Here is a 15,558-nt window from a genome sequence, read left to right as displayed (position 1 = left end):
GCCGAACCATCCGTGTTCGCCGTATCTCGCTACCTCGCTAATAAAAAGCCATCAAGTACGGAGTAATGAACCATTAAGAATCGACAGTGGCCTCCATTTTGTTTCAATGAAGGGAATGAATAGATCGCCATCTGGATTAGCGCTGTTGTTGTACAATGTGTACGTCCACCTATAAAACTGCAAAACAGCCCTCTTCGGGGAACACCACGGGCGACTATCTTCCTCCTTTTATCACGGATCGAAGACATCTTTCTGCTCGCGAGATTGTGCAAGATATATGGGTCAACAGCCTAAAGCTACCATCAGAATCCCTAGTAGCGTTGGATATTTTGGACCATGATGGGCCTGTTCTCCCTTCGTCTTACAGGATCGGTATCTTTGCCCAGAGCACCATTGCAACGTCAGCTCTCGCTGCGTCACTTCTCTACTGTCGTCGCAATCAACTATCTTCTCTAGCCCGTGTTAGTGTGCCGATAAAGCATGCAGCCATCGAATTTAAGTCTGAGCGTCTATACACTTTGAACAACCAGCCACCTTTATCGTCGTGGGGAGCTATCGGAGGACTGCACAAGACTGCTGACGGCTTCATCCGGGTCCACGACGTCTTCCCTAATCATGTATCTAGTATGCTCAACATTCTTCGGCTGCCCAGCGATACTACCCGTGAGCAGGTCGCCACCAAAATCGCCAACTGGGCAAGCGTCGACTTAGAGGATAAAGCAACAGCGCATGACAGAGCTGCAGCCTACGCCCTCCGGTCATATGCACAATGGGACGAGCTTCCCCAATCCAAGGAAATAGGAAATAAACCAGTTCTGTTAGAACGACTCCAGGAACTTCCCATATCAAAAACTACCCCCCGTAGGCAGATTTCCGGTACAAGCAGTAAAACATGTCTGGAAGGCGTTCGGGTTTTGGAAATGAGTCGAGTCATTGCAGCACCAGTCGCTGGGAAGGCCCTTGCTGCTCACAATGCCGATGTCTTATGGGTGACCTCTCCCAACCTACCCGACCTACCTGACCTTGATCGAGACTTGGCTCGCGGCAAGCGAACCATACAGCTAGATATTCACAACGAAGTAGACAAGCAGCGTCTGATGGACCTTTTGCGCACCTGCGATGTTTTTATACAGAGCTTTCGTCCAGGAAGCCTGGCAGCTTATGGACTTGGTCCAGAAGAACTCGTTCGGCTGAATCCCAACATCATCTGCGCCAACCTGTCAGCTTTCGGCCCCAAAGGTCCTTGGTCAGGCCGTCGAGGTTTTGATTCACTGGTACAAACTTGCTCCGGTATGAATTTGTCTGAAGCTGAACACGCAAACACAGGTGAATTCACCCGAGCGACGCCCTGTCAAGCGCTTGATCATGCAAGCGGATATCTACTCGCTAGCGGCATCATGGCCGCTTTGTATCATCGTGATATGGAAGGCGGTGCTTGGAAGGTTGACGTCTCTTTAGCCAGAGCGATGCAGTATTTGAGGAGCCTAGGCCAATATCCAGGCACAACCGGGTTTGACTGTCGAGATTATAAGTCCCAGGATGATTTGCCTGGAGAGTATCTTGAAACTCGAGAAACAGGATTTGGTCTTATGACCGCCGTCAAACACAGTGCAACCATCCAAGGCTGTGACGTTGGTTGGCGAGAAATGCCTAAGCCGTTGGGGTCAGATATGACGGAGTGGAAGTAGTCAACAAAGTCAGCATATATAGTTATAGCTTGCTTGAATAAGATGCGTTCTAATTCTGGTAATTCATATGACACCCTATAATCTTAATTATTGATATCAATTTGTCAAAGGCGAATTTGGGCATCTCAACGTCTCCAAGCACATTTATTTCCCACATTGCCCAACTTTCTCATAGTAATTGACAGTTACATTAAGTTTGAATATTTGTGTTTACCAACCCATTCATTTTCAATGCCAGACACACAAATTAAAGTATTTACATGAGTGGGCGAGAAGGCTGTTATTCGAACCAGCTTGCAGATGGGAGGGTACAACTACCTAGGGAGTTTGATAGATAGGATTACCAGGCATCGTTATAGATTCGATCTAGATTAGTTACATTTTCACACTTAGAAAGAACATATTAGACTAATAGTAGAGCTGTGATTTGATCTATTGTGAACCGAGCCCCTATATATCTAACTTTGTCCAAAGTCGAGCATCCGTTTTACACAACTTTGAAGTTAACCGTTTTGAAGTCAGCCTTTGTTCTCCCCTACGCTCCATTAACTGACGGAACGGAGGCTTGCTTAATTGGCAGGTTTCTGCGCTGTTGCTACCACCGCAACCCAATTCATCGGGATAAGCTGGTCGACGCTATAATTTTTTTCTAGATAGCTTGAGACTGCAGATGCCAAGTTATCCCCATGTTGCTCCCTTTGTTCGCTATTCCAAAATTTAGCGGGTATATGGGTAATGATAGGGGCGAGGGAGGGCAATATTTCAGTCAGCGTGCTCGTCGCAATTGTCTTCGGAGCAAGTTTAACTTGTATATCTTTAAGGCCTCGTTTAGAAAGCTGAGCTTCAACCCAATCGGGATTGTGCCATTCATCGCCGTTTCCTAGTGACATGAGAAACTCCTTTGGGGTCGGTTTGGGGAGATTTCCGGGCATGGTAGCAATGGCAGCGTTGACGTCGTCGCTCCACCCACCTGGTATAGAACCATGTGATTAGTAAAGCCTTCAGAATAGCGAATGCCTTTCAACTCGGCTGGATATAGCTGATACGTGGCATACATACATTTTTCCCATGTAGTGAATGCAAGCGTTCCGCCTGGCTTTAGAATACGAAGACATTCTGCCACAAATCATTAGCGTTGCCTTTACAAAAACTAGAATACACCCTTAAAAAGCGTGTGTGCATGTACAAAAATGTATGCAATATAATGACTTACCATCGAGGCATTCTTCAGGTTTTGGAACAGCCATTATTGCTGGAAGCCATTTTCGCAATGTCAGTATGTACTTACCCCTTCGAACAAGAACTTTCTTTTCATCTTTCACTAACCAAAGGAGACAAAGACATGAGTGTAATGACCAGTATACAATCCCGTCCTGTGTAAATCTGCGATTGCAGTATCGGTGTTTCCCCATTCCTCAGCGTCTATTTTCGCCTTGACAGCATCAATCATTGCGCCAGACAAGTCTGCACAGGTCAACTTCCATCCATCATCAATCTTCCAATCAGGAAGCATTTCATGCAGAACGGCCGAAACAGCCCCTGTCCCGCAAGCATGATCAAGAATGGACAACGGTTTCCCTTCTCTCTGGATGGATAAAATGCCTGATTGCTCTATAAGAGACCTAGCAAAAACTACCGTCACCTTCTCCGCGGAACGATAATCCTCAACAATCTTTGGGTCGTTCCATATATCCTCAGTGCCGTTTGGCTCGACAGAGCTAGTTTGTGTGTCTGGCCTCATTTTCTCTGCAGGAAGAGGAAGAAATTGATGTGTTTGACCAAGGAAACACAGACAAGAGGCACAGAGTATGGGAGACAAGAGACAATTCTCATAACCGAGAAAATTAGGTTAGACAGAAAGTGACACGGTAGCGACCTCGTATTATTCCCACCCTAGAGTTATCAAATAAACCCTACGAGTTTGGATGCTGGTTCATATCCCCGCGTCCGGATGTGGCGGAGCGAACTGTTGGATAAGTCATAATATCCCCAGCTGCAACAATCAGTCACTGCATACAGAGACTTACACCTTGCCGATTGTAGAATAAAATTCCCTGGACAGGTTCGCTCCGTCAGTGCTTCTTGGAGTGGTCTGGAACTTTCAATTCAGCTGACTACCCCTGTTACTCATAGAATATGGCGGGGCAAAATGATGCCTGCTGCCAGGGGTATCTATAAGGCGTTCGTCAACCGCTATGATATCGACTGGTTGGCTAATAGTAAGGATGATGAGTGATCCAAATATGGTCAGCTCAGCAGGGGCCAGCCGCCCGAGTAACAAGTAGACCACCTCCCTTTACCACACACCAGGGTAGTTCAGCTATAATCTCTCCTTAGGTTCCGAGGCTTGCCGTACCTTTAGATATTCTTCAGCTCTTATCCCATGCACGCAGTACTCGATTCAACTGGGTGTTGCGTACACCGAGTCTGCCGAGGACTTGGTTGAAGTCACATACATATACGAAAGTCCAGCCTTGTGGGGCGTTCACGTCTTTAGGCTTAGAGTGGAGTTGCGGGCACGCCCGTAAGCTAGTTAACTTTAAATAATCTTTCCCTGACTTCAATGCAACGACCCCACCGTCTACATCATCTAGATACTATGTTCGCGCATTTCTAGTAGAGAAGCACTTTGTAAAAAGCTGTGGAGAGATATATACATTGAGGGTGCTGTGTTTTGAGAGGGTGTGCCTAGTTAATCGGGGACAATAATATTGCTGTGGAAGTACATCTAATCGTACCCCGTATAACGATGAGCTATCCTATTATACCTTGCGTAGAAATAACAGTACCTCTGAATCGCGGCCTCGCGCATCGTCTATGAGACGGAATATGCGGCCCCCGCCCCGCAGAACGGTGTGATATCGGCTATATGCAACATCACATACTAGCTGTGTGTGAACCATGCTAGCCACCCTCGCTAGCGGCTATTTGGCTCATCTAGGGATGCTGATAGGCCAGCTGTCAATATCTGAGCCTTTACAAGGATATCTCCACATCGAAGAACATTTGAAAACGATTTGCTGTCCATAACTAACTTTATAGGGAGAATGTTGTACTGAATGTATTTTAAGGTCTACAAGGCAAGTATAATGCCAATTTAGGAAAGCTCGTAAAAGGCGGCGCATTGCATGAAGTAACGGTTATGATTCTTAGGCTCGTATGACTTATATCAAACATATCAGGCTAACTAGTTCCGAACAGTGCATACACCGGACCGTCGCTAGATTCCCTCTGAAGCCGGCCTAATCGCGAGTGAGCTATTCACTTGTGAGCCTGGATATGGTTGTGAACGTGCTGGGTGTCTGCGTAGGCTCTCAATTCGGTAATCTTTCCGTCATGGTTGAAGCGCATCAAGACTGCCATTTCGTGGTTCCATGGGGTGTCTGTTGAGATGTGTTAGCTGCAAAACGTCTTACATGGTAAATATGGGCCGATGAAGTATCTCACTGTTCTGGGTCGTTGCAGTGCTGTGGAGCACAGCAGCCTTCCACTCGTCACGGTCACCGCCAATGACATGGAGGACCTGGCCCTTGATTGGCTTGGTCACGTCGATGATTGAGTTCAAGGACGGCATATCATCGGATTCCAAGTGCGCTTTGAAGGAATCCAAACCCCGATGTTTTCCATTGAGGTGGAATTCGTGCCCAGAGATGTGGACTTCGACATCGTCCGAGAAGAGTTCATCCAGGTGGCCGAACTGAAAAAGGCTCTCGGAGTCATCGTTGAGGTCAGATTTTTGAATTTTCGAGTGGAACTGAGCCTCCAAGAGCTTCTTGATCTCGTCGTTGGTTGGGTAGACCATTTTTGAAGATGGTGGTGAGGCTATGTATGGATAGATAAAAAGGGGCTTGATAAGATAATGATGGGAAGTGCTATTGCTTTGTTGATGATGCAGGTTGAAGTTCGCCTGACGGAGGACAACGTCTAGATATTTATACCCAAGTCTGGATACTTATAACTATCAAGTTACCCTTATGAACTACATAGTAGGCCAGGGAGGACGTAGTCCATGTAATCCTATGAACCATAACGCCATGTCAATGTAACCTCTCTAGGGAGGGTCCTAGGCCCCCGGACACAGCTCGAAGCACAAGAATAGGTCATAGAGGAAGTAGATTCGATCTTGGCTCGCTACAAGAAACATCAATGGGGGTTCCACCGAACAATGGCTGGCTGATAATGCATGAAATATGCTATTATTTTGTCAACAATAGCTGAATTCATGAAGGATCATGACCCCTCAGGCGGGGGTGCCGACTTTCTCCCCCCTGTGAATCCCACATGAACAACCATTGCAGCTGACGCTGTGATCAGAGAAGCGATTGGTGACTTTAACAGGGCCTAAACGTTGACCTAAAGTAACAATGCTTTTCCCATTAATTTTCACCCCATTGCAGTTTGTTGTTATGCACCATTTGCTACCATAATTGAGAGCCGATCATACCTAAGTCCCCCATCAATCTAATATCAGGATTATCAGCCTTTAAACATTGCATTTGAACCTCATTATGGACTCGATACAGAAAGCGATTCCAAAACACCTGCCAATTGAGGGGCCAAATGGTTCAACAGGAATGTTTCCATCCTTGGCTGACGGGAACATTATCGATTGTACCAGACCTGGAACCGAGGGGAACACTCACAGAGTTATTCTGGGGATTAACCCAGTCTCGGACAGCCCTTTGCTGGAGTCGACTATTATTGCTGCATGGGCTCTGACTCTTTCCAAGTATATAGGGGTAGACAAAACCTCACTCTATATTTTACTTGATAGAACGCAATGGCGAGCTTCGATTTTTCACTTAAATACCCACGAATCCCAAACCCAGGGGCAGCTCATTCAGCAAGCGCAACACTTACTCCATGGTGCTAAAGCCCAAAGTACGCCCTTCGGAACCAACAACCAGCAATCTGCATTATGCAGCCAATCAGCGAATACAGCGATTGTATTTCGCTATAAATCTTCCAACAGTTCTGTTCCTGCGGTCGATCAAATCTTTCAGGTATTTACATCAAGCCCTTAACTATTTAGTAATGGAGCCTGACAGTTACTATAGAAGAATATTATTAGCCTCAACATATCAGACGCGGAAGGTGGAGTGAGCTATTATGTTCGCTACCCAAGCTGCATGCTGTCGGATGGCCAGGCAGCCAACGTTGGCACAACTTTTGAAAAAATCTTTTCGAATTTCAAACAAAAGCCCAATACCTCTCTTAGGGACCTTGAGTACATGAGCAAATCTCACTTAGACCAACTGTGGAAATTCAATAGCAAAATACCGGAACAGCCTTGGATGGAGTGTTTCCATAATGTGGTGGAAGAACGTGCTGTGGAATGTCCATCAGCCCAGGCCATTGACGCATATGACGCCAAGTTCACTTATTATGAATTGAACAGACTGGCAAACAGGCTCGCCAAGTATCTTCAGAACCATGGCATAGGTCCAGGTGTGATCGTTCCAATTTGTTTCGAACGTTCAGCTTGGGCGATAGTAGCCATGCTGGGCGTCTCGAAAGCGGGCGGGGCCTTTGTGAGCATCCCGCCGTACCTCCCGCCTGGCAGAAGGGAGTCAATGATTCAGATGATCTCCCCTTCCGTCCTGTTAACGACGTCAGATTTCGGTCACCTCTGGCCTACCGGGCTAAAGTTGGTTTCGATAGAGGGAAACCGTATTGATTGTTTGCCAAATTGTGATGGTGCACCAAACTCGGGCGTTAAGCCAACGGACTTATTTTACATTATCTTCACCAGTGGTTCAACGGGTATTCCAAAGGGGTGTATGGTCTCACATTCATCCTTCCTGAATGGGGCGCTTAGGAAGGCACCTGAATGGAAATTTGGGCCAGATTGTCGCGTCCTTCAAATGCTAAGCCACACATTCGACATGAGCCTTCTAGAAATTTGTACTAGTTTGGGTTCAGGGGCCTGCGTATGCGTTCCCCGGACGGAGGAGATTGAAGAAAGCCTTGCCAGTACTATCAATAAGTACAACGTTACATTGGCAATTATGACTCCATCACTTGCCCGGAAATTGAAACCGGAAGCTGTACCTGGGCTACGGGTTCTCTGCCTCGGAGGAGAATCATTTCCCAAAGAGCTTGTGACCTTGTGGTCGGAGAAAATTAATCTCTTTCAGTTTTATGGCCCAAGCGAATGCTCGATTAATTCATCGACTAGGGCTATTACCCATAGGAACACCGACCCGCTGAATATTGGAGTCCCTAATAATGCAGCTTGCTGGGTCGTTTCGCCAGGAGACTATAATAAGCTGGTACCTGTTGGTGCAATTGGCGAGCTCTTGGTATCCGGTCCTATTGTTGGGCTAGGGTATCTCAATAACCCTGTCAAGACGTCGCTGGCATTCCTGAATGATGTCGCCTTCCTCCAAGGTGACCCTCAGTACCGGGGCTGGCACTGCTACAAGACCGGTGACTTAGTACGATGGAACTCAGACGGAACACTCACATTTTGTGGACGAGTAGATACCCAGGTAAAACTTAATGGCCAAAGGCTCGAGTTAGGAGAAGTCGAATACCACTTAACGCTTCATAACGACGTTCGCCATGCAGTGGCGATAGTACCAAAATCCAACCGATGCAAAGACAACTTGATGGCAATCATATCTCTAAAGTCAAGACCGGACAACCCTGGGATGAAATACGATATTTCAACAATTCGGGACCATTCGGTCGATAAAATTATGCACTCTCTCCGGAAGGAGTTGCAGAATGCATTGCCAAGATATATGGTGCCGACGATATGGGCATTCATCAATTTCATGCCTATGTCAGCTTCAGGGAAGATTGACCGTATTAGGGTACGCAAATGGGCTGAGGGAATGCCAGAAACGACGTTCTTTGAGATAACTAGAGGAAACTCTGAGCCAATCGGTAATTTAAGCCCCACAACGCACATGGAGCAGGTTATCCAAGAAGTTTGGAGCAATGCTCTCGATGTGCCACCACAGCAGGTTGGCCTCCATCACTCGTTCATCCAGTTAGGCGGAAATTCCATACTTGCTCAGGAAGTTGTTGCTAAATGCCGAAAAAATGGCATTGGCTTAACCATGACTGATATATTGACATGTGATGGCGTTGCGGGAGCTGCCTCCTTAACTACTCCTCTGGGGAAACAGAAATCCACAAATGGCTTGTCTCTTCATACCACTAGATTAGCTTGGAGGACTCTCCGAGAGAAGTACGATTTGTCTCGCCTAGGAATTTCACACCTCGATGACGTCGAGGATATATACCCGTGTACTCCTATGCAAGTGGGCATGTTCATTGGCCAGATCCGTAAACCAGGGTCATATCATCTTCGGTTCTTCTACAAAGCCGTCATGAGAACCGGAAACCTGCCTGAATTGACAAGAGTCAAAGATGCCTGGAATAGGGTTGTGGGTCACCATCCTTCGCTTCGTACGGTCTTTGTGGACGATCTAGGCGTCGGTGCTGGATATCACTCAATTGTGCTACGGCAGCCACGAGTCGAGGTCTGCGTTCTCGAAGTGCCAACGGGAATTTTGCCATCTGAGGCTATGGAAGTTTTCACGAAATCGGTGAAGCCATTTGCCAAAGGTTCACCGTTCCATCGAATGACTATATGCGCGTGTGGTGACAAGGCCATATATTTCATGCTTGAAATTTCCCATGCGTTGGTAGACGGGGCTGCAATGGAGAATCTAATGAGAGACTTTGCCACTGCCTGCGACGATAGTCCGTTGCTTCATCAACCCCAACCTTATCGCGATTTTGTGGAGTACGTGGCTGCACAAAATACAGAGGCTAGTGCCGAGTATTGGACGTCGTATCTTCAAGGCTGCCCGCCATGCATGATCCCAGTGAGCAAACAGGTAACATTTGACGATTTGCCAGCTCGCTTCTTGCGGCGGGATTTTACTTATGAAAGAAGTCGTGCTTTTCTAGCAAGGTGCAAGGAAATGCATATAACTGTGGCATCCGCCGTTAGGGTGGCTTGGGCAATGGTCCTCAGGGCATACACGGGCTCCCATGACGTTTGTTTCACGTATGTTGCTGCTGGACGAGATGTTCCTCTCAAGGATGTTGATAAAATGGTTGGGCTATGTTTGAGTATCCAGCCATGTCGTGCTAGACTGGCCTCCAACGCTACTTTCCTATCGCTAGCGGAAGAAATGCAACACGAGTATATTGAAAGTATGCCATATCAGCACTACCCTTTGACGGAATTAAAGGCTAGGCTTTATCCACAGGGCAGTGAAGCAATGTTTAACACGGCTGTATCGATGGAGTGGACGGCTAGAACAGATCCATATGCTGGATCATCCATATCGTTTGAGGAAATCAGAGAGCAAGACGATCCAACTGAGGTAAGTTTCCAGTTACATAGTTCCCGAGGTGTTGCTGACGGACTTCAAGTATGATATAGTGGCCAACGTTGATATTATTGAGGATAATATGAAACTTGGGTTCCTATATTGGCCGTCACTTACTGAAACCGACGTGATGAATATGTCAAACACATTTGCCAAGGCCCTGAATTGCCTACTAGAGTGCGGTGACGTTCCAATTGAATCTGTACCGCTGCTCAGTGATAGTGAGGTTCATTTAATGAACTCCCTTAACCATTTACCTCTGGATTACGTGGAAACAGGTATTTTCGAAGCGATAGAGGAACGGGTTATGTCGCAACCAGATGCCCAAGCAGTACTATCCTGGGATGGGGAATGCACCTATAGCGAATTGGTAATGACTTATACCAAATTTGCGAAACATCTCATCGGTCGAGGCGTAAACCGCGGAGATAATATCGTCATATGCCTGGACAAGTCGTGTTGGTCAATTATCGCAATATTGGCCGTCCTAAGATCTGGTGCTACTTTCGTGGCCACGAACCCTCTTCATTCCCAACAGCGGCTCACGGGCATTGTAGAGCACTGTCACGCGAAACTCATCATTGCTGATTCTAGGTATATCTCGCTCTTTGAGACCGTTGGCACGCCGGCCATTTCCATTGATAAGGCAGCTATTGAGGCAACGCTTCCCAATATTGTGATACCCATAATCAATGGGACTGATACGGCGACTATTGTATACACCTCCGGAACCACAGGGATACCTAAAGGGATCTTGATTGATCATGGCTCCCTCGCAACAAGTGTACTGCTTGGGCACGGAAAGAGTTATAAATTTGACCGAGGAACTCGAGCTTTGCAATTTGCAGCCTTCACTTTTGATGCATGTTTGCAAGAGATAGCCACGGTTTTATCTCATGGCGGCTGCGTATGTGTCCCCTCGGAAGATGAGCGGTTGTCAAACCTTCCCGGATGCATCAATCAGATGCAGGTGAATTTGGCATTGTTCACACCAACTGTCGCCAGGCTGATAAAGCCTCAAGACGTACCCTGCTTAAAGACTATGATTTTGTGCGGTGAGCCTATGTCCCGACAAGACCTGGAAACGTGGGCCAGTTCAGTTGCGTTATATAATGGATACGGGCCAGCTGAAACCACAATCTGCGTCTCTGTCAGCGGCCCCCTAACAGAAACCGATGACACTACAAATATCGGGTATGCTGTAAGAGGCACCCGTCTTTGGGTTACAGAGGTTGCGGACGATAACCGGCTTGCACCCACAGGTTGCATAGGGCAGTTGGCCGTTGAATCCCGTCAGGTTAGCCAAGGTTATCTGGACGACGCCGAGAGGACAGCCGCTGGATTTATTAAACCTGCGTGGCTGCCTGGTGGGAGAGTATATAAGACTGGAGACTTGGTACGATGGAACACTGACGGAAGCCTGAACTATTGTGGGCGCAAAGATACCCAAGTCAAAATACGCGGGCAGCGCGTAGAGTTGAGTGAGGTTGAACACCATGTGAACCAATGCTTGCCCGATGCACTAGCAGTGGTAGCAGAGGCCATTCAACCTTCGGGAAAAGATAGCATGATATTGGCTGCGTTCGTATGCACCAAAACGGGGCTGGATAGTATATCCATAAATAAGAGACATAGCAGCGAAGGGGCTGGTCCTGAAGCGTTCCCGATCTCGATGCCAAAGAGTCTAATCGAGCAACTAGAAGACCGATTGCCATGTTATATGGTCCCTGCTGTCTTTTTCACAATGAGTGAAATGCCAATTACCATAAGTGGGAAAACTGATCGACAACGCCTACGTGATGCAGGCTCACGTTTCACTAGCGAACAGCTTGCACAAGCAAATAATCAAACGAACCACGACGGGCGTGCACCTTTAGATGCGAGAGAGCTGAAGTTACAACAACTATGGAGTTCGGTCCTAAAGGTTGATAGCAGCCGGATTAGCCTAGACGACAGCTTCTTCCGCCTCGGCGGAGATTCAGTTTCGGCCATGCGGTTGGTCACGGCAGCGCGGAAATCAGGCATCATGTTGACTGTGGCAGATATATTCCGTCACCCTCATATTGACGAGCAGGCCACAATCTCGTTATCATCATCCAACACGATATTGAAAACTTTAACCGCTAAACCGTTCGTATATGTTCAACGGAAAGACCTGGAGCGTGTCTTATCCCTAGCTGGACTTGGACCGTATGCAAAGGATGCTAGCAACGTTGAGGATGTCCTTCCAGCAACCGATGTGCAGGCATTTTATGTGTCTCGTGCAGCCAAATCATCCCAGGACGCTTTGAACTATTTTTACCTTACCTTCAACGGTAATCTTGACTTGACCCAGTTGCGTAAAGCCTGTCAAGACGTTATTGATCATTTCTCCATATTGCGCACCATATTTATCCCATCTCACGGAAAGACCTATCAAGTGATCATCCGTAAGATCGAAGCACCATTCGAGGTGATTGACACAGGCGCAGATTTAGACCAAACAAGCGATAACTTTTGCCTCCGCGATCTGGAAAAAGAGATCAAACCTGGGTCCTTATTTTTAGCCCTCACACTTATTCGACACCTGCACTTTGGTTCCCGGCTTATCTTCCGCATGTCCCATGCGCAGTATGACGGGATGTCGTGGCCACTAATCCTCAGGTGCCTTCAGGAGGCATATATCGGCACCCCCCTAAGCCCAACTTTGAGCTTCGCTAATTTCGCTTCGTATACGTTTGGGCGAGCCTCAGAGTCGCGCAAATACTGGGCAAAGTTGCTTCAAGGATCAGCCATGACCCGAATATCTACAAAATTCGCGGTAGACGGCCCACAACATGGTATGTCTAAAATTCACGTTGGGAAGACCCTGATGTTGCCGGTGCCGCCAAAGGGTACCACCGTTGCATCGCTTGTGAGTTCTGCATGGTCATTTGTCCTTAGACAAATTACTGAAAAGATGGACGTTACATATGGGTTCATCGTAGCGGGGCGTAATGCAAACATACCACAGATCCAGACGGTAGTGGGCCCCTGCATGAACACGATCCCAGTTCGAGTCCGCTTTGGCCCTACATGGACAACGGTTGACCTTCTAAACCATGTCATGGACCAGTATCTCTCCATGGGGGAAGCTGATTCCTTAGGTCTTCAAGACATCGTGGAAAATTGCACCCAGTGGCCAAGCGACACCAAGCTCGACTCGTTGTTGCAGTATCACGATATTGACGAGACTCCGAACGTTACGCTTTCCGCCGATTCGAAATCTAGCGTTGCAAGCCTTGACTGGTTCAGAAAGCCATACGCTGTACCAACCAACATTGAGATATCTGCCCGTCCCAAGGGTAAGCATCTTGAAATAACGATTACCGGCGACAGTCATGTGTTCAGTAAGGATGCTGCAACCGCAATTCTAACAATGTTCGAAAATTCTATAACGATTCTTTCAGGCGATAGTGCACTGCCGTTGAACTCAATCAACCTCCTGTCTGCTGCCCCTCGGCCGTGGCATCAGCATAAAATACCGGCTCTCTGTCCATCAGCTTACTTAACGTTTCAGCTATTAAGTTTGATGCTTGGGGCCTGAAGATGATACCCATCGGAGGGAGGGAACTTTGGTGTGATGATGGAGCTTTACGAGCTGATGTCGAAGACTTTTGGGCGATTGGAAAGTAGCTAGTTATCACATGACTATAACGCGCGTTTATTTAATGTCCATTAGGTAATCCATAAACGCGCGGCAATCCCGCGAGACCGTATAAATAACTAGCGGCGACAGTTTTCCGTGTGAAATAAAAAAGTTGATAGAAAACTGTTCTCGTTGGTTCCGGCATTATAATGGCATCGCATTGTAAAAGTTCTATGCAACACCTTCAGCCTGAGCAGACATGCTTACTCAGAAAGAGGCAAGGTACCTCGCTACTCCATCCACACAAGAAAGGGGGCTCTAGGCCAACCCATCCAGATTACGGATGCAACTCAGCCCCGAACAGTGTGAAACATGCCATGGATGCTTTGATAGTGAGGCGTTCAGGCGTCAGGTCACGTGTTGGCTAACTACTCGAGCGCATTATTCCGTTCCAGACCGTCTTAAATATGAGGACCTGGGTGTCTTCTAAATTACAAACGACCGGTGGCTCCCTTCGTTATCCTCTTGCCCTCCTACCTGAGCCAGAAACTTATCTCTGTACCCTAAATGGTAGAGGTCAATTACCTATAGTGATCTCCGCTTAGGATCTCCGATGTCGATCTATCAGTCAATCCTCCTGCTGTGTTCCTGGGTTTCCCAGGGATGCAACCCTCAACAGGCTCCCTTGAGCTTCGACTCCCATGTTCTATACGATCCAAGCAATGCCTTTGAACAGAAAGTCAACTGGTCACTAGAACGCTTCAAAGTACCTGGGCTTGCCATCTCATTTATAAATGGCAGTGAGGTGGTCACAAAGGTCGGCTGGTTCTCTTTTAATTCCATATGAATTGAGCCCTGCTTTGCTGCACCTTTCAGTCATACAAGTTGTTGACATGCTGATAAAATCATAGGGATATGGCGTTTCCGATCTTTCGACATCGCGACCGGTATCAAAAAACACCCTTTTCTTTGGAGGCAGTACAACAAAAGCCTTCACAGCGGCGTTAATTTCACTTCTTGTTGACGATAATGAGAACTTTCCTAACATTCAATGGGAGGCTCCAGTCCATAGTATTATCCCAAATGACTTTATTCTCAACGATCCATGGTTCACAACGCAAGTTACGATAGAAGACATGTTGTCCCACCGCTCAGGGATGCCGCGCCATGACTGGGTCTGGTTCGCGAACATGACGCTGCAGCAGGCTGTACACAAAATGAGGCATCTACCACTTACCTCGACCATCCGTACGAAGTTTTACTATTGTAACCTCATGTACATGGCAGCTGCTCATCTCATAGAGACTGTGACTGGACGACCACTCAAGGACATTTTACGTGAACGAATTCTAGAACCATTGGGCATGGATGAAACATACCTTTCCTTACCTGACGCTCAGGCAGCTGGAAAGGAAATTGCACGTGGATACTTCTTGAATACAACAGGGCAACTACAAGATACAGAGCTATCATTCCATGACAGCATCCGAGGGGCTGGTAACATCATCACCTCGGCAGCCGATTATGCAAAATGGGTTCAAGCGATGATACATCGTCGCCTACCAATATCTCCTGCTGGCTATGCAGCGATTATGGGTGGCCATACTATTATTTCACCAAAAGCAATGCCACCAGACACATCGCCAACATTGTACGGACTTGGCTGGTTTTTGCGAACTTATGCTGGCGAAGTAATAATACAACATCCTGGGGGAATTGAAGGATTTGGAACCTTAGTTTGTTTCCTGCCAAAGAGGAAAATTGGATTTGTTATCCTGGGAAATAACATGATTGGAACAAACGCAGCGGTCACTTTACTTGGAAATCACTTGATTGACGATATTCTTGGGGTTTCGCAAAAAGACCGTCAAAATTGGCGAAAAAGGTATGTTCTCACGCATTGAGTACC

At 47.2% G+C, this 15,558-nt stretch overlaps 4 protein-coding genes across 4 annotated transcripts; 2 read left to right on the top strand and 2 right to left on the bottom strand.

The window, feature by feature from the left end:
* Positions 1-155: 155 nt before the first annotated feature.
* On the top strand, positions 156-1,688 carry GIQ15_05736 (uncharacterized protein; the record flags this gene model as incomplete). The annotated part of the gene is made up of 1 exon (XM_033553153.1): positions 156-1,688. One exon carries the CDS (start codon positions 156-158, stop codon positions 1,686-1,688), a length of 1,533 nt encoding a protein of 510 aa, XP_033404297.1.
* A 569-nt stretch (positions 1,689-2,257) lies between these two features.
* On the bottom strand, positions 2,258-3,429 carry GIQ15_05735 (uncharacterized protein; the record flags this gene model as incomplete). The annotated part of the gene is made up of 3 exons (XM_033553152.1): positions 2,258-2,658; positions 2,748-2,804; positions 3,015-3,429. The coding sequence occupies 3 exons, from the start codon at positions 3,427-3,429 to the stop codon at positions 2,258-2,260; spliced, it is 873 nt and encodes a 290-aa protein (XP_033404296.1).
* A 1,520-nt stretch (positions 3,430-4,949) lies between these two features.
* Positions 4,950-5,490, bottom strand: GIQ15_05734 (uncharacterized protein; the record flags this gene model as incomplete). Its single annotated transcript, XM_033553151.1, has 2 exons — positions 4,950-5,071; positions 5,136-5,490. 2 exons carry the CDS (start codon positions 5,488-5,490, stop codon positions 4,950-4,952), a joined length of 477 nt encoding a protein of 158 aa, XP_033404295.1.
* A 1,327-nt stretch (positions 5,491-6,817) lies between these two features.
* GIQ15_05733 (nonribosomal peptide synthetase 1) lies at positions 6,818-13,696 on the top strand (the record flags this gene model as incomplete). The annotated part of the gene is made up of 3 exons (XM_033553150.1): positions 6,818-10,036; positions 10,086-13,365; positions 13,581-13,696. 3 exons carry the CDS (start codon positions 6,818-6,820, stop codon positions 13,694-13,696), a joined length of 6,615 nt encoding a protein of 2,204 aa, XP_033404294.1.
* Positions 13,697-15,558: the final 1,862 nt, after the last annotated feature.

The sequence above is a fragment of the Arthroderma uncinatum genome (genome assembly GCF_011692745.1).
Source record: "Arthroderma uncinatum strain CBS 119779 chromosome Unknown scaffold4, whole genome shotgun sequence".
NCBI lineage: Eukaryota > Fungi > Ascomycota > Eurotiomycetes > Onygenales > Arthrodermataceae > Arthroderma > Arthroderma uncinatum.
This window is presented reverse-complemented; position numbering and strand designations above follow the sequence as displayed.